Below are 25,028 nucleotides of genomic sequence, written 5' to 3' on the forward strand. Positions count from 1 at the left end.
CTAACCAAACCTCTGCTTTTAAGCCATTGATTATTCCAGTCGAGGAAATTACAAAACTGCTTTATGAAAACCATATATTATTTTGTTTGTTTTTTTTTTATTTTTCTTTTATTATTCATATGTGCATACAAGGCTTGGTTCATTTCTCCCCCCTGCCCCCACCCCCTCCCACCATATATTATTTTGGACGACGGGGTCTTCATTCCATGCCACATTCATCTGCCTATGGGAATAAGCAGTGCTATAAATCAGACCAGACGGAATGAAAGATCCTAAGATTAGTTTTGCACATCTGTCTTGTTTTGCAAAGTCTTCCTGTAGAATCAATCAAAAATCAGTGTAATTCCTTACATTTATATAGCGCATCAGGGTTTACAACAGTCTGCATGGGAAATTAGCCGGTTGTTTTCCTGACAAGGCTATCTGAAGAGAATGGTCACTATTCTCATTCCTATACAAAAGACTCACTGCTAAATATTATGTGGGCTGGGAATAGAGCCTTTGCCTGGCATTTGTAAGGCCTGGGTTCCTTCTCCAGCACCTCCCGGGTTGCGCGGCGGGGGGCGGGGGGTGCGGATTACAATTGTGATTGCTTTTTTGTGAGGTGGTTCTAGAGCTTGAACTCAGGACCTTGCACTTGCTAGGCAGGCACTCGGCTTCCAGGCAGTGATTGCTTTTTGTAAACTTCTTCTGACTTACTTTGTGGGCAAGACTAGGTTTTTAACCAATCAGGTTTGCAGTGAAAGAGACACACACGCTATGCATTACTAAACCCGGTTCTAAATACAGCTGAAGTTCGGTGGGCCGCGTGATCGCTCTGTGCGCGTGCCAGCTCCTATCATATTCAGAACCCGGTGTTCTCAAGTTCACGCGGAGGAATCCGCTAAACAAATCTTGGCGATACCTTCTGTATCCATAAATCCTTTCACATAGACAAGGTTAGCCTTACTACTCAGGTCCTTGGTTCCTAAACTTTCGGAGTTTCAGTCTCTTACCACTGTTAGAGTTTTAAATCGATTGCTTCCCGATACTTATTTTCAGAATTAAACAGAATAAAAATTCGTGAACTCCGAGGGAGGCAGCCATCGTGTTTCCGTGGAAAGTGGAGATAGGGACGGAAGAAGCAGTGGATGTGCAGGGGTCTCCTCTGAGTGGCGATAATGCAGATCCCGAAACGGACAGAGTCCGCAGTAGAGTTTGGAGCAGTGATTGGAGAGACAGCTAATAAAAGTGCATGATGTTTGGGGCTTTGCACAACGAAAGCGGGGAAAGGTGCACTAACAGGGGGATTGCGGAGGGAGGAAATAGATGAACCGAAGGAAAGAGGGAGGGAAGCGAGAGCCGGCCAGCATACAGAGCAGACTCGGGGCGGCCGGTCAGCCTGCAGCAGGCAGGGCAACGTGCGACGCGGGCAGTATGGTCCTCCGGCCGGCAGGGTGCGCCCCTCCCGCGCCCCACAGCCCCGCCCCCTCCCGCGCCTGCGCTTCCTGCCCCTCCTCGTCCGGGATGCTGCTGCCGCTGCTGCGGAGTAGCTGTTTCCCTTCCTCCTCCCCCGGCAGCGGCGGCGGCGGCGGCGGCGGCGGCGGCGGCGGCAGGGACCCGGGCGCAGGGAGCCGGCCGCCGGATCCGCTCGAGCGGGCGGACACCGAACCTCCGCACGCGGCGGAGGCCGGGGGGGCGCCGGGGCCCGGGGCGCGCAGCTGGCGGCGGGCCGAGCGCGAGCCGTATGCCTGCATGGATCCGGGCGCCGCGCTGCACAGGCGGGCCGGGGGCGGCGGGGGCGGCCTGGGCGCGGGCTCCCCGGCGCTGTCGGGTGGCCAGGCCCGCCGGAGGAAGCAGCCCCCCAGGCCTGCTGACTTCAAGCTGCAGGTCATCATCATTGGCTCCCGCGGCGTGGGCAAGACCAGCCTGATGGAGCGCTTCACCGACGACACCTTCTGCGAGGCCTGCAAGTCTACCGTCGGTAAGGCCGGCTCATCGGGCCTAGGCCCCGCTGGCTTTGAACTTGACCGCTGGGCCTTTGCTGAGTCCTGGCCGGAGTCTCTGTGCGAGTCCCTGGGCCCATTCCCAAAGCCAGACCAGGGACCGTTGGGTTCCTGGTCTCGCCTTCCCGCCCCCCTCAAAGGGCTGGTCATGGGGTCAGGGTGATGCATCCGTCCCTCCGCGGAAATTTCCGACCCTTTACCCAGAAAAACGGTATCGCGAGGTGGGGAGAGCTGAAGGCCACTCCGAGGCCGTGCTCCTGGGTCACCGATATTGGGTTTCCATTCCCGTGCCTTTGCTGACTACGGCTGTTTCCTCCAATTTGAACGCATTTTCATGATTTGCTGAGTGGTTCCAAGTTTCCTACGGAGAATGTTAAGACTAAAACTTAAGTTTGTTGTTTTGACTGTAAATGAGGGGCAGAGGGACTTCAGCTGTTAGCCGGTGACCCGCGGTAGTGGGGACGAATCTTCCAGTACTACCCAGGTCGGTGGAGCCCGGTGACGTAACCTCCAGGTTAAAAGTGCAAGGGGAAATTTTTAATGAGGTCAGGCTTACTGGACTTGACATTGAGGTTTGTCAGGTAGGTGTGGGCAACACTTTTCTATGGAAAAACTTGAAAGTTGACAAAACCAGGGGGACCCTGTAGATGGGATGACTCTTGAGAATAAAGAGCAGTGGGCAGCTGTGGTCGGCAGGAGGGATTTGGAGGTGCGAGAGTGGCAGTGAATAGTTTGGAGATTTAATATACATAATTAAAAGTATCATTCTGTATATTATATTTAGATTTGTAACCAGTGATGAGTTCAGTTTTGAGATGAATCAGTTCTGTAGAGTATTTTAGGGACTCTTCCTAGGAAATTTTAAATTGGTAAATTGTCATGTAAGAAAACTACCGCATTTATATTGTCATACTGGAAAATTAAGCCTCCAATTTTTGTATTGACTTTTTAATTTCGTTTTTGAGAACTTACTTCCCTTAATGCTTTTTTGGAATAGATCATTGCGGAAATATTTATGCTTTCGGTACCCTGTTTGTTTTTTAAATGTTAGTCTTAGGGACATGGTGTTAAAATTAAGTAGCATCATAACACCTGTTTCAAATATCCAATCTTGCATCATAAAACTATGGGGAGTTATTATACCAGGAAATGAGCCTTATGTGGAGCTTTTAGTATCTAACATACATACGGTACTGTTAAGAACAATTCGGAATTATCCGTCCTTTATGTCTCAGCACTTAAATATTTAGATATTTATCAGTGAGAGGTAATATGGTTGCATTGTGTGATTGCAGGCCAGAATGGAGGAGGGTGAGCTAGGGAATGCAGAAGGGTGTGCTTTAGAATGGGAAGAGGCCACCAGAGGAAGGATTTTCTAAGCTGTGTGCAGTGGAGTGGCACCCCCAATTTCTGGGAGAGACTTCTTAGGAAACGTGGGAATGGAAGGTTGGAGACCTTGGTTGTGGTTGTGGACCCTGCAGGCACTTGGAACCATAAGGTTCTCTTAAGACTTTGGCACAAAGACAGTGAAACTATCTGGAATTGCAAAGATACTTGGGAAAAAAACGAGAAACCAGGAGACTGTTTTCTCTGTCTCCTTAACACACACACACACACACACACACACTCTCTCTCTCTCTCTCTCTCTCTCTCTCTCTCTCTCTCTCTCTCTCTCTCTCTCTCTCTCGATGTATGTCCCCATGCTAGTGTGGCTGAATTTTTGACTTGCTCATTTTTTGTCTTCCACACAACAATCTATAGTACTTGGCTCAGTAAATGTTTCTAACTGTGGGAACTTCAGAGAAAGATGGTAACTTGTGACTGATCCAGAGCACGAAACACTAAGAAAGCTAGCCAGCCCCTTCACTTCCTGCTCCTGCTGTGAGTTGGGGGTTATGCTGCCCACTGGTAAGCAGGACTTGGGCTCTGGAAGTGGATCTGAGCTCATGGAGGGCTAGATTACAGGTAAGGTTAGTAAAAGCCCCTCCTGTTGGGATAGGGTTGGTCAGAGAAGGCCCCCTCATTGGAATGTTGGGAAACTGAATTCATTCCTCAAGTTCCTTTAGAAAAATGTTATTGGGTGTGGTGTAAACTAGGGGCTACTGTTTGAGCAGTTAGCTCATAAGGTAAACTGTCCTGAGGCCAGTTTTTCTAGTTCCATCTCTTGATACCTTGAGCACCACATGCAGGAAGACTTCCCTGGTGGCACTTTTGCCTTACCTGGTCAGAGCTTGGGGATGTCTGCTGCCCATGAGAGCAGCCGGAAAACATCATGGTCCATGAGCATGTCTGGATGCTATGTCCCTTGTAAATCAGAGAGTAGGAGAGAGGGTCTTATTAAGAACCCTTTTACAGCGAATCAGACTCCTGTGGACCTTCTGTGACACATAGTAGTGGAAACCCTAAGGAATTTGACATGATGGATTATTGTGTAAATTTTTGAATCAGCAAATTGTTGATTTTTGTGTTAATTAAACAAACTGATTTGCTTTAAAATATGCACAAAATCCACAAGAGTATGAAAAGCTACAGATACTACTTTTATTGGAAATTGTCTAGGTGGAATATGATTTTCAAATTGTGTTCGTGGAATTGAATTACTTAATTCTGGCATAACTAAGCTAGTTCACTGTAGAAGTTTTACACTCCTGATTTGTCTGTCTCAATAATGCGGCCGGTGTCACTTACGTCATGCTGTTGCTTTCTGGGTGGAAAATGCAGAAACCACTTTATCTGGATTGTTGTGCTGTCTGTTTTCCTCCTACTTGACTCCTACTAGATTTAACATTAATAAACTTTCTTAAAGGTGTATTTTTTAAAAAATCCTTAAAATAGTTGTCTTCTCTCTATTACTATTGGAAGTAGCTGCTGATTTTGTTAAGGTTGAAATGGTTTCACCAGATAGGACTCCTTCCCCTTATCTGTCCTCCCACCATTTTTAGCAGCATTGCATTCTAGAAAAAAACTCTTAAGGATGAGGACCCTGGGCTCTTGAGTTAGGTTCTGCCATTAACTAGTTTGTGACTTTCCAAAGCAGCTGCTCTGCCACTTGAGCCACACCTCCAGTTTGTGACTTGGATAACTAATTTAGTTAGTAAACTAATTCTGTTAGTAGTTGTTGCTACTATGTACCAACAAAAGGCCCTGCCACACTCCTGAAAGTTATCTGTACTTCACAGATGAGGACACAAGTCTCAGAGAAGTAAAAACTTAGTCCCTTGGCACAACTGTTCAGCAAGTGGTCAGACCAGGCTGCAGGTGAGGTCTTTCTCTTTCTGTCTGCTCCTTAGTTTACTTTAGGATTTAAGTTGACTTTGCTTTGTTGAAAATATTGATGGTTAACATGTCAGACATGGTGAAGCACTTTGTTTTTCTTAGTTTTCTTATTTGGTCCTTGGGCAGCCCTGTGAAGCTAGTGACTGTTTGTAGTATCATTTAATGTCTTTTAATGATGTGCATATCATCATCTGTCACTTGCTTTTTGGATATTAAAATAATGCTCTAAGAATGGCACTTTGTACCTAGACAGGTTGAGCATCCCTAACTCAAACCCGCTGAGCACCATCATGATACTACAAGTAGAAAATTCCATTCCTGATCTCATGTGATGGGCTGCAGTCAAAATCACAGATACAATGAAAAAAAATATTGTGTAAAATTACTTTTAGGTTGTGTTTATACTTGAGTCCAATCTCCATCCTATCTCATTCTGTATATGCAAATATTAAAAACCTCAAAAGTCCAGAGTGCTTATTGTTCTGTGCATTTGCATAGGGGATAGACATACTCAACCTATATATTTCTTCATTTAAATACTGTAAACCTTTCACATTTCTAAAATTTTCCCAAATTTCCAAAAACAGATTATATACCTGTTTTTGTATATATTTTTCTTATATAGAAGACAGAAAAGCAGGCACCAGTGGCTCATGTCTGTAATCCTAGCTACTTGAGAGGCAGAGATTAGGAGGATTGTGGTTCAAGACCAGCCAAGTTCACAAGACCCTATCTCGAAAAATACCCAACACAAAAAAGGGTTGGCTGACTGGCTCAAGTGACAGAGCACCTGTCTGGCAAGTGTGAGGCCCTGAGTTCAAACCCCAGAACTGGTGGGGGGGAAAAGCCACAGGAATAGTCCATCTCAGGCTATCTCAACCAGAATTCTGATTTCCTATGCAGTAAAATTTCTCCCTAAATGCTAGAGGTATTTGCCAGTTCTTTTTATTTTGCCAAGTAAGAACATGTTAGAAATTTGCTATCTCCAACTCCCTGTCCCCCCAAAAAGACTTAAGTTGAAGAAGACAAAAAAAAAAAAAGAGATACCAGAATTACACAGTTGTTTTAATTTGTTTCTCTCATTTGCAGCAGCGTTAAACTCCCAGTCTTGTCCCGGAGGTGGCCTGTCTTAGAAAATGATAGTACTTCAGGAAAGTGCTGTTTAGCTCAGTTGCTGACACAGTCACTGTGGTGTCTTTGCTTGGCTGTCCCCTCTAGTCCATGTAGAGATGATGGCCACTTGGGTTTCCTGTTCTGAGGACAGGGGCCTTGGCAGAGGCGAGACCTGCTGGGGGAACTTGAGGGTGCAAGTGACTCCCATTCTTAGAGACCAAGAGGCCAGTGTGCAGCAGAATTAAGGTGTTTATGGAACAGGTGAATGCAGACACCCTGCCTTCAAGGAAAATAGTTTGAGAGAACCCTGATTTGGAAATTCCTAGCATAAAACAGGGCTGGCAGAGTCGCTCTAGTGGTAGAGCATTTGCCTAGCAAGTGCGTGGCCCTGAGTTCAAACCCCAGTGCCACTAAAAGAAAAAAGAAATGGCTATCTGTGGGTCTGCCCTTGTATGTCAGGTGACATGACAGATAAAAACGTAGTCACGAATGTCTCTACCTAGAAGCAGTAGGATGGCTATCACCAGCAAGTGATTTACTTGCCGTTTATTCTGGAAACTTAGTGCAGAGGTTTGTGTTAAGAAACTCAGAATGAACATCTAGTTTTGGATTAACCCTCTAAACTGATTTTAGTTTGCTCTTTTGTATTTATGTGCAGTCTTTCAAGCCATGACAGAGCTTCCCAAGTGTTTCTCTTGGGAGAGAATTAGGGAAATCCTCCAGAATTCCCTCTCCAAAAGCCAGGCACTGCAGCCTTCCAGTGTGCTCCACCCCATCTGGAGAGAAGTTTGTAGATGCCGCTGCCAGGAAGATGTCAGGCAATGACTCGGAGAAGCAAGTGTGAGAGGAGCTATGGCTTGGTTCTCAGACCCACGTAATTGTGTTTATTTAACAAAAAATACAGACTCACAGGCTTGTGTAGTGTCTGCTTTTGTGAAACACGCAGCTCTCTTTTAGAAAAAGTTTGCAGATTTAGTTGGGGTGGGCTGATTAGGTTGATGAAAATCCGTATCTAAGACCTGAATCCAGGTCCCTTTTGCATTCTCTTTTCACACTGAAGTGATAGAGCTCTATACTCTTAGAGATGGCTGCATTTTCTCCAGTCTGTAGAATCTGCCAGAAGCAGTCTTTTGGTAGATCATAGATCTGCTGGAAAAGAAGAATTATTCCCTAGCCTGGAATGCCAGATAGGTTGTTCCAATTAAGCATTAGTTTGAACTAGGAAAGAAAACATGGCTTTGTACAGTAGTTACTCAAGAGATATTTTCGAGAGGCTCTTTGTTTACCTAAGACCATTCTGCTAGCCTTTTTCTAGGGCACAGAGCTAGTGCCTGCTTACCTGACTGGTCCTTTTCAGAAGGGGAAGTGAGTCATGGAGAGAGCCATAATCAAATGTTAGAGAAGAAGTGAAAGCCCTTGTATTTCAACATAGGAGGAAAATGATTATTCTCCTTTTGTCTTTATTGCATGGTGTTGACATTGGAAAAGTTTGGAAAACCAAAACTACAGGCCAAAAATAGTCCCCTTAATGGAATGTGATTATGTTGTTGCTCTTGTTGTTTTTAATCCTTATTCTTTAAAACCAGGAAGCAATAATACAGACTTACAGAGTACCACCATATATATTCCACAGAAAACCTTTTCCCATTGCACCCCCAAATCTGACAGTCTCCACTGCTTGGTTTCCTGGGCTTATGCAATACCTTCTTAGTTTACAAAACAAAACAACCTCCAGTGCCACCTCAGGCAGGCCTTTGAGCTAGTAGCTGACCTAGGTGTCTCCAGCTCTTAATTTAATGCAGAAGCCCTGAGAACTGTCCAAGCCAGTATGGGTGAAGGCACAGGCCCTGTAAATAAAGTTATTTATTTTTTACTCGTTTTCTCTTCCCTCCTCCTGCCCCATATACTGTAAGATATCAGCAGCCTCTTGTTCACCTACTAAAGAACTGCATGCCCACAATCACATTTCCACTACAAAAGAAAAACATACAACCTTCTCAGCCACCACCGCTTTTCCCTACACCGCTCAGGTGGTGGTGGGGGGGTGGATGCTGGAGGCAGTGGGCTGGCCTGCACCTCAGTCCCAACCCCTCTACAAACTGTCAGTATATCCTTAGGAGAGTTACCTCAGGGTCATTCATAAAAAAGAAAATAAAGTGGGACTTACATGTTCTTCTTAGCTCCTGGTACAGGAGTAAATGGGTAGCAGTGTCCTGGGTGCTTGACCTAGAAAAGGTAATCTATCATTTTGTTCTTTACTATAAAACACTCACCCAAATCATTATCCTTGGAACACACATTGACACATGCAGGTGTGTCTGAAATACCAAAATGTAAGCACATTGACCTGTGAAATACACAGTCCACTGACAGTTCCCATGTGGACATGGACCATTCTGAGTATGGTAAAATTAGTAAACTTTTTGCATGTGAAGGTCATGTTAGTGATATGCAATTTGAGCATCTGTTGTCTCCCCCTCCCCCACAGTAGACCTCTTTCTCTCCTTTAAATATTTTCTTCTCGTGTCTATAAACAAGGAGCAGAGCAGGCCTACTGGTACAGGGATAGAATTGGCCCTGCCAGCCAGTGTACCTCATTCCACATCACAGTACTTATCTCACAATGCAGTGTTCTTTGTAAACATTAAATACTTGTTAGTTCCTCCCTTTTTACCACTCCCTTGTCTGCACTGTGAGTGGGAGGAGCTTAGCCCTGAGACAGGCAGCCCAGGTTCACAGCTGCACTTTGAAGACACCTGGTGATCTTACTGTTTAACAATTCCTTCCTGTCAGACAGTCACAGTATTTTATAGCTATAATTTTAGTTTGGTTTCATTGAGTCCTCACAATACAGCTTAGGTAGGGAAGGCAGGTAGTAATATAGGCTTTTATGGGAGGGGCGCTTTCTGGCAACAGTGCAGGAGGCGAAGGGAGCCAGTTAGTTGACATTGCTTTTTCCTTTATAAGGGCTGATTCATTCCTTACTCTTCTGTTGGGTGATGTGTTTGGGGCAGAAGACTTGCCTTGGGTTCAGGTGACTTGTTGCCTCTTTATGGGTGATCTTGACACTTCTTAATTTAGCTTGTTACTGTCAACTCACTTAAAATGTTTGAAATTCTCTCCCACTGTAGGAGTATTATATCCCAAACCAGTTGACATTGTCACTATATAAACTTAAGACAGTTACTAAAAATCATCAGTAACGTCACACTCTGTTTGTATGGAGACCTCCTTCATTGTGGGAATCCTCCCACTGCTTTAGGTTCAGTGAAGTCTGGCATGGATATAAAGTTGCTTTTTGTTGAAAAGTGGTATTTAGAAGTGTCTGTATATTTTTGCTATCTTCATTTTTATGACTTGTTATGGCCTAGCAAAAAGAAACAGGGTAATGTTTTGGAATATTATGCCTCGGGGACTTAAACACCAATTCTCCTGCTATCTCAGATTTATGAAAGACAGCAAAGGAGGCACAGAGCAAAGTCAAGCGTTGTTTTTAACACTGTAATGATGATGATTATGGGCTTTTGCGGGACATTTCCCACTTGATTTCTTTCACCATCTGATTTTTGTCATAATGATCTACTGTGTCTGCCCTATAAAGTAGGGTGATAATGCCCACCTCATTTGGTGGCTGTAAGAATGGGCTGGATTGGATGTAAGGTCCCAAGAGTTTGACAGATGACCACTATCATTATTACTAAAGGAAATAAAGGTCAAGAATAAGCCACAGTGGACTGGAGGTGTGGCTCACTGCTTTAAAGCACCAAATCCTGAGTTCAAACTCTAGTCCTACCAAAACAGGAGGAAAAAAAAATGCCACAGTGACTCAAATACAGTAGTCTAAGTCCATTGATAATAGGGATGATAGACCTGTAACCTTCCTTTCTGGGAGCATCACTAACATATTCTTAAAAAGATTTCCATAAAATTGGCAAGCTTAAAGGAAGCTAAGCACCTGTTACCAGAATAATCCATTTAGTGGACCACTGCTCTATCTAAGTGATGAACCAAGAAAACAATCATTCCGTGGTCAGCTGCTGGGGTGGGTGTGTGGGGAGAGGCTGTGATATGTTAAGCCTGCCCCATCTTTGAGAAACTGCAGGAGAAAGGAACTATCTCCCCACAAGCATATATTTGTTCATTCACCACTTCCAGGTCATGTCTGCCTGCTGTGCTTGTGTTTGTGTGTGTATTTAAATATATAATCTGTCCTGTATTTTCCTAATTTTTCCAGAAACACTTAGTACACTCAATATTTCTCTGGCATACATGGCAGTTGGTGGAGAAGAGAGGGTGATTTCCAGCTATCAGGGTCATCAAGCTGCTGTTGTGTGCCAGGTAGTGTCATAGCTTAAGGTGGCCAAAGATGCCCGATGCTCAGCCACATAGTATGACACCAGTACACAAGGATCAATGTGACATGGGCTGGGAAGGTTCAAGTCCAAGAATTGGGGACAGTTGATAGGGAGTGAGGGTAAAAGCAGTGTGATCAGGGAAAGGTTCCCATAAGAAATCTAGGATTTAAAAGGCTTCTGGGCAGGCGAGGAGGTTCTCTAAGAAGAGAGGGGTACAGAGAAAGCCACTTCATTGCCAAGTGCATGGTGTGTTGATTTAGGTCAGCATGACTGAGCTTTTTGAGGGCAGGGACTCTCCCTGTCATCCTGTAAAATAAGTCTGCTTGCTTCCATGTTAGTCAAGAAGCCAGTAGGAAACTGGGTTTTCTACAAGGGCTGTTAATAGAAATGAAGGTGACACCTTCTTTATCCCTTGTTTTGTTTATAAACATCTCAGGAGTTCATCAGTGAGGGACTTCATTCCTGAAGCTAGCACTCACCATTATTACTTACTAAATGTCATCATCATTTCTGTGATATGCAAATATTATAAGTAGACAACATTGAGGTATTTTTGACTTTGGATGTAAGAAGGGTTTTAGGAATGTTCGTGTGCTTCAATACAGAGATATATTTCAAGCCATAATTGGATCGATTTTCTAGTCATTACAAACTACTTAGAAGAGCTGTTTGGCATGGTACTGGGTATTTTATTTAAGAGACGAGACTACTTTAATGAACTTTTGTCTTTTATGGAACATAAAAGCCACTTGGATATTTTTCTGTTGTTGTTAGTGATGTTCTTGTGTTTAATTTACTCACTAATACTAGGTAGTCTTCATGTCCAGTGAACAGATTCTTTACTGTTTACTATCAGATAATCTTTGCCTTGTTTATTTCCTGATTTTTGACTATTTATACTTCATTAAACTTTGTGGTTACAAAATAGTCCTCACGTAGGACTGCTAAAATCAGGTCAGTTTCTCAGGCTAGTTGAAAAAAAGCATCTGACATGTTTGGACTCAGCAAGTCTTAGCAAAGGAAGCAGTGTGATCAAAGCACACATGGCCAGCTCTGGCTTTTCAAGGGATGCTATGAGTTGATTGGGAGCAGAGCTCAGAGGTATCATCAGCGGCCAGTTCCTTTGAGTAAGATAGCAGCCATCATGACAAATCTTACAAAAGTTAGAGCCCTCTTAACTGAAATTTTGAAAATAAACTCACTTGAAGTAACTGGGAACAAAAGTAACAGTATGAATTTGATCTGTAAATTCCATTGTAGAGAAACATGGCAACAAGGAAATCTTAACTTCCGGTTAATATTGTGATGACAGTGTGCCTTTTTAAAATCAGAGCCCAGGTTCTGTCCATGCTGTTGCTGGGTCTTGTATGTGTCACATACAGGACTCTGATCAAGGCTATTAGTTGTGTGCAGCTAGGCTCAAGAAATGGAAGTGAAATTGAGTTAACCAACTTTTTCTGGTGTGAGGGATTAAGAATTGAAATGTCGTCAAGCCTTTAGCTTTGTTTTCTTGTGGTGTTTTATACTCATGCACTTCTCTTTATAGACAGGGACTTCCCCTCCACTCCCAGGGTGGTAAACATGTTCTCCCTGTGTCTGCAGTGTGTTACTAATTATAAAACCAGTCACATGTCTTTCTCTTGGCCTCAGATCCTCATTTGACCATTGCTGCCTCAGGTCCCCAAATGGATGGGCAAGGGACAAACAGGTCTCCATGCTCACTGCAGAAACAAACACACACGCAAGCACGCACACCTGCCTGCGTTCCTATGGAAGGTTGGGCTCATGCACTTTTGTGTCCTAGGAAGTAGATCCTGTAGGCAGTGCTCCGATTTAGCCAGCATCCCTTTCGGTTTTCTAAGTTGTGAAAATTGTGTTAAAAAAATTGTCTTGAGCTGGGTGCCAGTGGCTCATGCCTATAATCCTAGCTACTCAGGAGGCAGATATCAGGATGATTGTGGTTTGAAGCCAGCTAGGGCAAACAGTTCATGAGACCCTATCTTGAAAATATCCTTCACAAAAAAGGGGCTGGTTGAGTGGTTCAAGAGGAAGGTCCTGAGTTCAAGCAAAAAAAAAAAAAAGAAAAAGAATTATCTTGAAGTCTTTTTTGTATAAAAAAGCATATCAGATAAGATACATATATGAAAATTTGCTTCTCAAAATGTATCTGAAGCTTGGGTCAGATGTGTGACTCAAGTGGTAGAGCACTTGCTTTGTAAGTGCAAAGCTCTGAGTTCAAAACCCCAGTCCCAACAAAACAAAAAATATATCTGAAGCTTAAAGGGTGGAATAAAACAGAAAGATGAAACATGTTGGCTTGCTTAGTACTATTAAAATGAATAAAAATTAAAAGTGAGTATGAATGAGGTGGGGTTTTTTTTGGGGGGTGGTGCTCAGGTTTGAACTCAGGGCCTATACCTAGAGCCACTCCACCAGCTCTTTTTTGTGATGGGTTTTTTCAAGATAGAGTCTTGTGAACTATTTCCCTGGGCTGGCTTTAAACCACAATCCTCCTGATCTCTGCCTCCTGAGTAGATAGGATTACAGGTGCCCTGCTTGTTGTTGTTTTGAGACAATAATAACCGCTGTCCTTAAATTCCTAAGCTCCTGGGCTCTCACCTCAACCTCCTGAGTAGCTGGGACTATGGCATGCCACCATGTCCAGCTTATAGTAAATTTTTAGAAACAATTTTTCCCTTTTATTATAAGGAACATAGTAATCACATCATGTTTATATTTACCAATTTTTTTGGTGAATGCTAAAAATTTTAATACAATAATTTCTAATTCAGATGAAGACTGAATTCAGGTTAACTTTCCAGTGTTCCTTATAAGAATCTTCCCTAAGATAACATAATATGTTGATATAATTCCTAAATGTGCTTTTTAAATGGCTTGTCTGCTGAACTGTAGTTATACATGTAGTCATTCTGAACAGCAGTTTGGAACTCGGGAATCCCTGGGAGTTGGAGGGGCTCCTCCTGCATGTCTGCCTTGTTCTTGCAACATTATGATATGGGTTCTTTTTTTTCCTGCTAATAATACAAAAAGCATACAAACAGGACTTTTATAACAACTCGCATCTTTATTATTTTTGTTTTATATTTGTTTTATTTACAGGTGTTGACTTTAAAATCAAGACTGTAGAGCTAAGAGGAAAGAAAATTAGATTGCAGATCTGGTAAGTGGCAGAGTCCACTGCTGTGTGTATTCACCAATCCACAGATTTGTCTGCTAAAATGAACTGTGTGAGCTGGCTTACCTTGTCTGCTTTTCTGCTCCTTTACACTTCCTTCATGAGAGAATTTAGTAGTGTCTACTTACTTCACACTTCATTTGCACATGGGCATTGTTTTACTTGCATGAGAGCTAGTTTGGAGCCTTTATATGCCTTTGTTTTCAAATCATCTGACATGATCTCAAAACTGCCATCACTAATTTGGTTGCTCGAATGCTTGTCTTGAGCTAGGGATGTCGCACTTGCCTAGCATACGCAAGGCTCTGGGTTCCATCCCCAGCACTGCAAAAAAAAAAAATTGCTTTTCTTTATGCCTTCAAAGTTATTTTTTTGGTGGTATTCTAAGAGAGCCCAATGTATTCATAACCAGAGTGCATGAGGAAAAGGCTCGTCACCTGCAGACAGTTCAGGGGCACCATGCAGGGCACAGTGTGTCGGTGCTGTGGGCAGGTCCCTTCCTGCTGTGCCACAGATGTCCTGTGACCAAAGCCCCTTCTGCCTACCAGAATGGAATCCAGAGGTCCCTGCCTGAAGAGAAACATCTTTTCAGCTTCTAATCCGTAGGAGAGACCAAAGCAGCTGTTTCAGCTGTGCGCAGAGCTTTCTCTTCTACAACAGCCCATGGGTGGCACTGGGAAGGGCTGGTGGCCTCTCTAGAGGAAAGGATGGGGTCTGGTGTGGGCTGTGGCACTGCTGGGCTGCTCTGAGAATACCATTTTGTTTTCCCAACATGTGCACTGTACTCAGCTTACTAACTCCTCTTGGCAGGTCACCCTCCGCTCTGACTGTCTGTCCACCATCTGTGTGTGTTTGCTTTCATCTGCGTTAACTGCTGCCTCATCTGTGGCATCACCGGTCACCTAATGCTTGAATGTTAGTGCCATGTCTCCATCCTTCATCCGTGTCCCTGTCTGGGGCACAGCTGCAACTGAGCCAGCATTGCTCGCCTCCTGAGGTGTCTGACTGAGGTAATGCCTTCATTTGGTTATCTGTGACTGTGTAGCCTACTTTCAGGGCTTTTCAGTGTTTATTTTTTTGTGTTTTTTAGCTGCATTATCTAAATACTTGAATAGCAAAAAAGAGAGACTTTTTATTAGCCTCTGAAAGGACAGCAAACTTTATACATTGCTGCCATCAAATTTTCTAATTGTAAGCTCTTTAAGGAACAGACCATCTTTAAAAGGATTCAGGAATGTCTGCCTCTAACCTAGCACCTGTGAATGATGTACTTTTTGATGAGGAGGCTGATTATAGAATGTGTGTGCAGCTTGCTTTGGTCAGTGACACACGTGGTCAATGACTCTGGCCTGTCTGGAAAATATATGTCTTGATATATTAGTACTTTGGTTTTCGTGCTTGACAGTAGTATTATGGTTTGTAAAAGTATGTCCACATGCCCAGGTGCCTCCCTGAAACTCCGCCCACCAAGGCTGTGCTGATGACGTTAGTTACTGGCCTGTCCTACTTGCTCTCACCATGATGGAGAAATGCCCTCGTCATGGAGTCCAGGCCCATGAGAAGAGTGGTCATGGCAAGGAAGCTCCAGACCACTTTTTTTCTCAGATGTGAACATATTCTCAAAAACAGTTCCTCACTTCTTGCCTTGCGACTTCACTCCCTTGCCTTCATCCTGAATTTTTACAGCGGTCACCATGGCATTGGTAAAGAATATTGCTGAGGCGGCATCGTGAGATGCACTGGGATTTATTGAAAGGTTGATTGCAAGCTTTCTACGTGGAATATTCCAGTGATTCAGTTAGGAAGTAGGACTTGTCTTTTCCTGAAGGGGTTTTCAAGAGTGAATCATAGATCCACAATATGTACTTTGTTAATCACATAATACTCAAATAAGATTTTTATTTTTTTTAAGACTGGGTGCTGGTGACTCATGCCTGTAATTCTAGCTACTCAGGAGGGAGAGATCAGGAGGATCACGGTTTGAAGCCAGCTGGGACAAATAGTTCATGAGACCCTATCTTGAAAAAAACCCATCACAAAGCAAGGTTGACAGAGTAGCTCAAGGTGTAGGCCCTGAGTTCATGCCCAGTACTGCAAAAAAAAAAGTTTTCTGAAATATTTTACTTTAATATTTTAGATCAAAATGATGGACTGGAGGGATAGAACATATGCCTACCATGTGTGAGGTCCTAGGTTTGATCCCTGGTGTCACCAAAAAAAAAAAAGGGGCTTGGAGGTGTGGCTTAAATGATAGAGTACCTGCTTTTCCCTGAGTTCAAGTTCCAGTCTCCCCCCCCCACCGCAAAAAAAAAAAGCAAAAACCTTGTTCTTGATTTTGCTATCCTATACATAAAAAAGAAAGATTCCTATTACTAATTTCTCCATGAGCGTCTCAAAAATAAAATGTGTGGATTAGCATATAGTTTCCTGAATTTGTACCCAAATGCTGTCCTGGAAATTATCACAGTGAACACAGTGAACTTGGGAGTCCTTGTGTTGAAATGAACTTAAAGCCATGAAGTGTCTTCTGCCTTGACGCAAACAGTATTAAAATGATTTACTGGGGCACTGATGGTATGGCTCCAGACCCTGAGTTCAACCTTCAGTCTGCAAAAATAAACAAACAAATAAATAATGGGCCCCTTTATCCTTTCCCAACCATTCACTGCTGGGAAATTTTGTTGCATCAGGCATTGTTAGCTTGCCATCAACTTCATTTCCTTTCTTTGGAGCATTTCATATGCTGAAATTGGTTTCTGCCCTTCCAGTTAGCATCATTTAAATGGACATATTAGATAACAGCAAACAACATTTGAATTGTTTCAACATTGTTATATTACCAAAATGGGAATTGCAAAATAGAATTGCAGGAGTTTTTCCATTCACACCAAGAGCAGAGAGAGCAATCAGAATAGGATCACAAGCAAGCCATGGTAAACAGTGATTTAAGTGACATTCAAAATGTGAATTCCTAGAAGTCAGCTCTATCATTACAGTGAAAAGTTGAGTTGAGAGAGATAAAGAGGGGAGAAGATTAGGATTTTATATCTTCCCAGAAAGCAAAAATCATAAAGTAGTGTGTTACCTTATTAACATTTATTTTTAGTACTGAGTTTTGAACTCAAGGCCTACACCTGGAGCTACTCCACCAGCTCATACTTTGTGTATGTGTGAAGGGTTTTTTTGAAATAGGGTGTCGTGAACTATTTGCTCAGGCTGGCTTCGAACCACGATCCTCCTGATCTCTGCCTCCTGAGTAACTAGGATTACAGGCGTGGGTGAGCTTGGAGAGTTAAGTGGGATTCTGATGGTTCTACTTATGGTAGGCATTTAGCAGGCACTCATTGAATGGAATCAACATTTCATCTCTCTTGTTACTTGACAGTACACATTTTAGCAGATAATTTAGTGCAGAGGGGAAATAAGCAAAGAAGCTTTTGAGAGGAATAGAACATAAAAACTTTCTCAGGATGAATATTTTGGGACTTGGAATAGTCATGTGGAAGAACATGCTTTCCTACTTTTAAGTATTTGCAGCCAGGCACAAAAACCATGGAATAATAACTTTAAATGGGGAGTGGTGAACTATTGGGGTTTGTAAATACGGTATTTTAAGAAATTACTTCCTGTTTTATTTTGAATAAATTAAACACGTGCATATTTATATGTATGCACATTCTTATTGCTGATTTTCTTAGGGAGGGTGGGGTGGAAGGAGTTACTCTGGACAGCTTGTTGATCTTGGTTCACAATCTGTCTTCATCCAATTTAGTTAATCCATGTACAAAGCTACCTTATATCTCATAAATGTTTCCTACTCCTAACTACAAGGGTCGGGGGAGACTGTTGGTTACTCCTGCTCACCATAAGAGATAAAGGGCAACACAGTGCATGCTGGCACTGGCGTGTGCAGCTGCTGTTGTGTGGACACTGATTCTTGCTGCTGTTCTTTAGGGACACTGCAGGTCAGGAGAGATTCAACAGCATTACCTCAGCTTATTACAGAAGTGCCAAGGGGATCGTGTTAGTATATGATATCACTAAGAAGGAGACATTTGATGATTTGCCAAAATGGATGAAGATGATCGATAAGGTACGTGTGTATTCTTCTGTCAGATGCAAGCTCTGTTTGTGGTGCCACTCATCATAAAAGGAAGAAAGGGGAGACGCAGTCTTGGAATATGCTTTGCAGATGAACGTCACTTAATCCATGTTACGGCCTCAGGGTAGGTGTATGATCCTTGGGGCACTGATGAAGTAAATTATCCACAGTCCGTATAAATAATAAAACTATGGTTTTTATTCTGGTATCTGAACTACCTGATTTCAGAGCCCAAACATGTGCATTCCACCATATCTGCTACTTCCATGAAGTTAGCTACAGGACACTCTTGTTCCTGCAGAAAGGTCCTGTGGATGCTCATTTTGTGCCCTGGAGGAGATGGCCTTCTCCAGTGTGCCTGTGGCTGTCCAGGGGCGCACTCATCCACTGCACATCTGCCCTCAGCATTGTGGATGTCCTTCAGCTCCTCATTCTGAACAAGACAAGATTTTACTTTTGGCTCATGATTGAATCTGTATGGAAAACCCATGTCTGTACAGTTAATGTAATTAATGTGTTCCAAATACACTGTTAGAAGACATAGCAGTTGGAAGTGGGATGTGATGGTGTACACTTCACCACAAACTTGAGAGTTTGCTTCCCCTCATACAGAGATCTGGTGCTTAAATCCTTTACATTATAAGCACACTAACATTGTTTTTGGATTTTGTTTCTAAATTGTATTTAATCCTACTTATATTTTGTCTGCAATTGTACTGATGTTAGAAAAGGTTTTCGTCCAGTTTTACTAACATACGCTTCTCTGGAGTGTTAGGGACCCTTGTTATAGATATGAATCAGGTCTAGGTGGGCCCCCTGTCGTCAGCTTGCTCTGCACTTGGTAATGGTCACTGTTTGATTTCCCCTCGTGCCATACTGATAGCAAACCAGGCCTGTTTTACCCACCACACAGTATGCTGATCACTGAGACAAAGAGTGTTACAAAAGAGGAAGAGTCTATTCACAGACTGGCCAAATGTGGGGACAGAGACCCAAGTCTCAACTTCTCCCCACGGACAGTGTTTGGAGATATTTATGGAGTGCAGAAGCAGCTGACTTAAGATGATTGAAGGTGAAGTAGTCAGTGGTCTGCACATGGGTAATGAAACCTCATGGCTCTTCATGCTCAGAAAATGGCAGTGTTAGCCATTGAAGTCTCATGCTCTGAGGGTGGAGTTTTCGCCCTTCTAACATCAAAAGGTCACCCATCAGACATCTGTGTGGGCCCAGATGAAGAGTCATCAGGTCCCTGAAAAGTAACATAGGCAATCATTATTGTAACCTACACATCAGAGGTGTTGGGAGCTAGTGGGAAACCAGTAGTAATACATAGCTCAGCTACGTGACCTCCAAATGGTGCGATTTCTAAAATAAACTAAAAGCATGTAACAAAGAAGGTGTGTGTGTGGCGGGTGGTCAAAGTCAGAGAAGTAAAAAGTACAGGGACTGATTCATATAAATATGACTTGGCCATTTGTGTTTGTTGTCTGGTGATTATCAAAATTAGGATTTTGAGCCAGGCATGGTGGCACTAATCCCAGCACTCAGGAAGCCAAAGCAGGATTATGAGTTCAAGGCCAGCCTGGGCTACATAGAGACCTGGACTGTGGGCATGGCTCAGGTGCAATGAGTGTTGCCTAGCAAGAGCAAAGCCCTGAGTTCAAATTCTACCCCCCTAAAATAACAAATAAGGATGCTGTCCTCCCATGGAGTCCTGGAGACAGAATTCTTACTGTTTTCATGGTTACATTCCTGAGAATGGCTCTGGGTCCTTGAGAGAAGCTTTGAGCTGCAGAAGATAATATGGTTACGATTGTAGACTCATATTTTAGTAAATGCCTGCATTTACACAATGGTTGTGGCCCACTGAGCCAGGGCTCCATTTTAGATGCCTCAGAGTGTGCACCTAAGGAAATTATAAAGGATAGCCCTTAATGTAGCCTGAAGTTTCTGAAACTAATATAATAAAGATGAGACCAAAGGAAGTGGCCTAAATACTGAGGGCCCATTATGTACCTGAGTCATCAATCTGCTAGGGTCTTGAGGACTGACGTGCACCTTGTCTAGCACTTGAGTTCTTTCTTGTGTTTTGCTGTTCTTTGAGGAAGAGCTGTAATTTCTGGGTGTTCACCATGAGCCAGCTGTGTCCCCTGCCAAGTAGGAGGTATTGGTAATGACCCACACTCTACCACTTGAACCACAACTCCAGCTGTGGCTTAACTTTTTCTGGCAGTATGAGGGTTTGAACTCAGGGCTTCATGCTTGTAGATAGGTGTTCTACCATTTGAGCCACTCTGCCAGCCTTTTAAATATTTTTGAGATAGGGTCTCTTGAACTATTTATCCATGCTGACTTCAAAACCTCGATCATCTTGATCTCTGCCTCTTGAGTAGCTAGAATTGTAGGGGTGAGCCAGTGGCACCCAGCTTGTTTTTTAAGGAGAAAAACTGTTGTGCTTGTATTTTTGAAAAAATTTTAAACATAAATAGCATTTTTCCTAATTATAAAATGATTCTGAAATGACTTCATTTCAGAAATTTGGAAAATCAGGAAAAGCACAAAAGTAAATTTGAAATCTTAGACTCCATTTGTTTTTACATCCTGTTAATTTCACTAAGTATTCTATCATGAGGGCCTTCCTGTATTCAGTGTCCTTCCAAAGCATAGCGGTTTTTTTTTTTGTTTGCTTCTGGCTGAGTTTTACACATCTTACTTCATTCTTCACCCATTTTGCTGAGCTTAGGTTTATAATTGATGCCCATTTTGAGTACAGAGCTTGCCTGTTTCTAAAATCATTTCCTTAACAGAGTCTCATGACTGGTTCCATGGCCAAGAGTGTGGGGATTCTTAATGTCTGTTACTAAGGTATTTTCTAAAATACCTTGTGCCCTGTCTCTCACCAATCCTGGCTGGGCCCAGAGGATGCTCACATATGGTGGAAGGTAAACCAGTGACAAATAATGTACTGGTTCACATTTGCTCTGTCAGTGTATGATGGTGCTTATCTTTGAAATTCCACAGTATGCTTCAGAAGATGCTGAACTTCTCCTAGTTGGAAATAAGTTGGACTGTGAAACAGACAGAGAAATCACCAGACAGCAAGGAGAAAAGGTGAGAGCATGAGAACCCCAGAAGACTCCAGTTTCCATGCTGTATGCATACTATATCCGTTCATAAATTGCTTATTCTTTTAAATTGTGCAGTAACTGTTAATGTGGTGATCGCTGTATCACTCCTCCCCACCCCCTTTCTCTCTCTTTTGAACTTCTGTTCCTTTGAATTTATTTTGAAGTAGAGGGGGAAAATATATTAGTATATACTGTGTTACTGTCTGAGCTGACATTTTATACAGGAAAACATTTTTTTAGGTTGTAAAATTTGCTTTCATGATTTCCTCTTATTCTAATGTATTTTTACCTGCCTTGGCTTTTGCTAATGATTGGGTCATGGAGAAGCGATGATATTCACATTGTAAATGTCAGGTGCATTGCACATGTAGAAATGTAGGCCTGTAATCTGATTTAAAGGTCCTGATACCCAGAGATTTTATTGTTCTTTTGCTATTTACTTATAATGTAGGAGTTTGCTTTACGTTGTATGTATGAACTTGATATTTGAGCATAAAGGGGACTTTATGGACCTTGGGTCCTCATTCCCTTAAAGCTGAGGCTCAAAGGCAATGTCTCCTGATCAGGAGGCCACACAGTGAAACAGATGCGCATGTCTTCTCAGTTTGCACAGCAGATAACTGGGATGCGGTTCTGTGAAGCAAGTGCCAAGGATAACTTCAATGTGGATGAGATCTTTCTGAAACTTGTTGATGACATTCTGAAAAAGGTAAAAGAAATACCCTACATTAACCAGTTTCTCTTCTGCTTTGGCGGTACTGGGGTGTTTGAAGTCAGGGCTTCACACTTGCTAGGCAGGTGTTCTACCACTTGAGCTACTCCGCCAGCCCTGTTTTGTGTTGAGCTTTTTCAAGATAGGATCTTGTGAACTCTTCACCCAGGCTGGCTTCAAACTACGATCCTCTCAATCTCTGCCTCCCAAGTAGCTAGGATTACAGGCGTGAGCCACTGGTATCCGGCTAGAAACCTGTTTCCTCAGCAACAAAAGTACAGAGTTTATGTGTAGGCTCTGGAACCAGGTATAGTTGTTAACTTGGCAAAGAGACCCACCTGGCTGTTGTGACAGCTGGTTTCTATCCAAGGGTTTTTGACTCCTTAGGGTTGATGTACAACCTGTTTTCCTTGAACTGTGCCTTGGTGGTGTGACTTACGCAGGCATGATAATGTTCCATGAGATGCTGGGAGCTAGGCACAGGACTAGGGTGTTTGTTTAGCATGTGTGAGACCCTGAGTTTGATCCCAGTACTACAGATGTAAATAAAAACTAAGATAAATAAAGTGGGGCCAGGGTGTGCTCAGTGGTAGAGCAATTGTCTAACATACATGAGGTGTTGAATTCAGTCTCCACCGTGGCCAAGAAATAAATGAAGTGCTGTATTTATTTGACATTTCCTGTTCTCCCACAGTTAAGTTCAACATGGACAGTGAAGACCTAACAAAGTTGCAGGTTTCCCATCTGAGGAATGAGCCCTTAGAACTTCTCTTTTCTTAGTGTCCGGCTCCTAGAGGGACCTCTTTTATTTATAGAGGCCTTTTGGTGATGCTGTGTGGCAAGGAAATTGCTAGACAGCTTCATGGAGCAACAATAGCTTCTTCAGGAATTTTTAGGCTTGTGTTCAAAGGTTTGTAGTAAGAAATTTATTCAGCCAGATTATCCCTTGGTATCTACCAGGGACTGGTTCCAGGACCTCTGAAGATACCAAACTCAATGAGGCTCAACTCAAGTTCCTTATATAAAATGGTGGTGTTTTTGCACATAACCTACCTATACCTCCCATAAACATAAATCATGTTTACATTACTTACTTATAATCCCTAATAATTGTAAATTCTGTGTAAATAGTAATACTGTATTGTTAGGGGATAATGACTAGAAAAAAGTCTACATGTTCAATACAGTCTTTTTAATAAAATTTTTTTATTAGAATTTATTCATCCTACAGGGGGGATTCATAGTGCCTGTTCCGACTTACATTGTACATTAGTTGCATTGCTCTCATCGTCTCTCCCCCTTAACCCCCTCCCCACTCCATCAATACAGTTTTTGTCAAATATTTTCCACCTGACAAGTTGAATCCATAAATGTAGAACTCACAGATACAGAGGACCAACTATTACAATTTCTCAGTTCAATCGTAATTCAGAAGCTTCTAATAAAAAGTTTGTGTACATACTTACCAAGAGTGGTTGTTTCTCTTTTTTCATGATACTGGACTCTGAAAATAAATGTTGATTGAGGTTGATCTGGTCTCTTCTACCACATGGTCTGAACTAGTCTGGGCAGTGATCATGCTGTGAATAGAAGCATCCTGGACGGGGTTGCGCTGCTCTGTTTGCGCCTAATACTTTAACGTCTAATTTTTGATGATCAGAGATCTTTATACTACAACTTTATTTTTTATTTTTATTGTGGTGCTGGGTATCAAACCTAGGACTTATACATACTTGGCAAGCACTCTACTGCTTAGTTACATCCCAGTCCCTTTTGAAAAGCTTCGTGAAGCATATAAAGCAATACTTTATTTTACAGTTTGCAAAACATTTACCTTTACCTTGTAAGGCTAAAACGTATTTGTGTTTCTCCCTTACACTTTAGATGCCTCTGGATATTTTAAGGAATGAGTTGTCCAATAGCATCCTCTCCTTACAACCAGAGCCTGAAATCCCACCAGAACTGCCTCCACCAAGACCACATGTCCGATGCTGTTGATTTGTTACTTCGGAGACAAAAGTGGAAACAATTCCTAGAAAGGGGCAAAAACATTCTATTCTGCACTACAATCATTTTGACAATTTCCTTCCGCACTTTGTAATCCAAGTCAGAGCTATACACTAACTTGTAAATATGCAAATATGCAATCCTGGGTAAGTTTGGGTTATAAGTTACATATTTCCCTCCAAATTATATTTCCTGCATTACCCCAGTGTCTAGTGTACACACACTGGGAGGCGTAGTACTTCTAATATGAAGAATGGGAGAGATGAGAGCTATAATATTTCTTAAATAATATAATTGTCCTTGTTACTTATACTATGAGGACAGAAGATATTCTGATAAGAGAGAAAGTGGTGCTTTGCTTATTGTTTTAAAGAAAATTTGTAAAACTAAAGACTTTTTTGGGGAAAAAAAAAAAGCTCTTAGTGCTTTTTCTTTATTTACAAGACATTTCCCCAGCTATAGCATCTTGAAATATTGGAGCGTTTCCACCACAAAGCAGAGCTCCATCCATAGCTGTCATTGAAGGTTATTTATTCATGCTACCTAATGATAGGGTATTTCTAGTTAGAGGGCTGGATTTGACTTGGTCCTGCCCTGCAGAATCTCATGGTTTTCCTAATGGACATACCCTGTGCTTTTAAAAACAACAGAGTCAATAAAGGAAGAACTGTTGAACCAGGAGTGTAGCCCAGTGGTAGAGTGCTTGTGTAACATGCCTGAGGCCCTGGGTTCTGTCCCCGGCACTGCAGTTTTGCAGAAACTGTAGAACAAGTTCTAAAAACCACGCTGCTGTCCTAAACAAATCCTGTTCAAAGGAGTTTTAAAGATACATTTTACTATATCAAAGAACATACATGTATTTGCTTAAATATTCAATATCTTTGTAATGATAAAAAGTTCTCCCCTTTATGGTGAAGCTTATTCCTATTAAGCGTAGACTGTGTTCATTTTTTTTTTTTTGGGTCTGTTAATGAATTTGTGAATTCTATCTTTGGTATATCTTTTATTAAACTGCACTGTTTTGTTTAGTCAAGGTAAATAAGTAAGTATGTATTGGAATAACTTGGCGTATCCTGAGTGTTGTGCTATGAGAAGCATCGTGGTCTTTCTACACTAATGAAGTGCAAATAAAATTTTGTATTTATGAATGACAA

General features: G+C 42.4%; 1 protein-coding gene across 1 annotated transcript; it reads left to right on the forward strand.

The window, feature by feature from the left end:
* Nucleotides 1–1,491: 1,491 nt before the first annotated feature.
* On the forward strand, nucleotides 1,492–25,028 carry Rab12 (RAB12, member RAS oncogene family). Its single transcript, XM_020185982.2, has 6 exons — nucleotides 1,492–1,963; nucleotides 13,850–13,910; nucleotides 17,880–18,018; nucleotides 21,049–21,138; nucleotides 21,760–21,864; nucleotides 23,752–25,028. Exons 1-6 carry the CDS (start codon nucleotides 1,507–1,509, stop codon nucleotides 23,863–23,865), a joined length of 966 nt encoding a protein of 321 aa, XP_020041571.2. The 5' UTR covers nucleotides 1,492–1,506; the 3' UTR covers nucleotides 23,866–25,028.

Source organism: Castor canadensis, chromosome 4 (genome assembly GCF_047511655.1).
Source record: "Castor canadensis chromosome 4, mCasCan1.hap1v2, whole genome shotgun sequence".
Lineage (NCBI taxonomy): Eukaryota > Metazoa > Chordata > Mammalia > Rodentia > Castoridae > Castor > Castor canadensis.

Bases quoted from the DNA above. Each gene is read 5' to 3' on its own strand.
- Rab12 (XM_020185982.2), top strand. From the start codon at position 1,507: ATGCTGCTGCCGCTGCTGCGGAGTAGCTGTTTCCCTTCCTCCTCCCCC. The intron at 1,964-13,849 runs GTAAGGCCGGCT...TTTTATTTACAG, and splicing joins GGCCTGCAAGTCTACCGTCG to GTGTTGACTTTAAAATCAAG. The intron at 13,911-17,879 runs GTAAGTGGCAGA...GCTGTTCTTTAG, and splicing joins AAAATTAGATTGCAGATCTG to GGACACTGCAGGTCAGGAGA.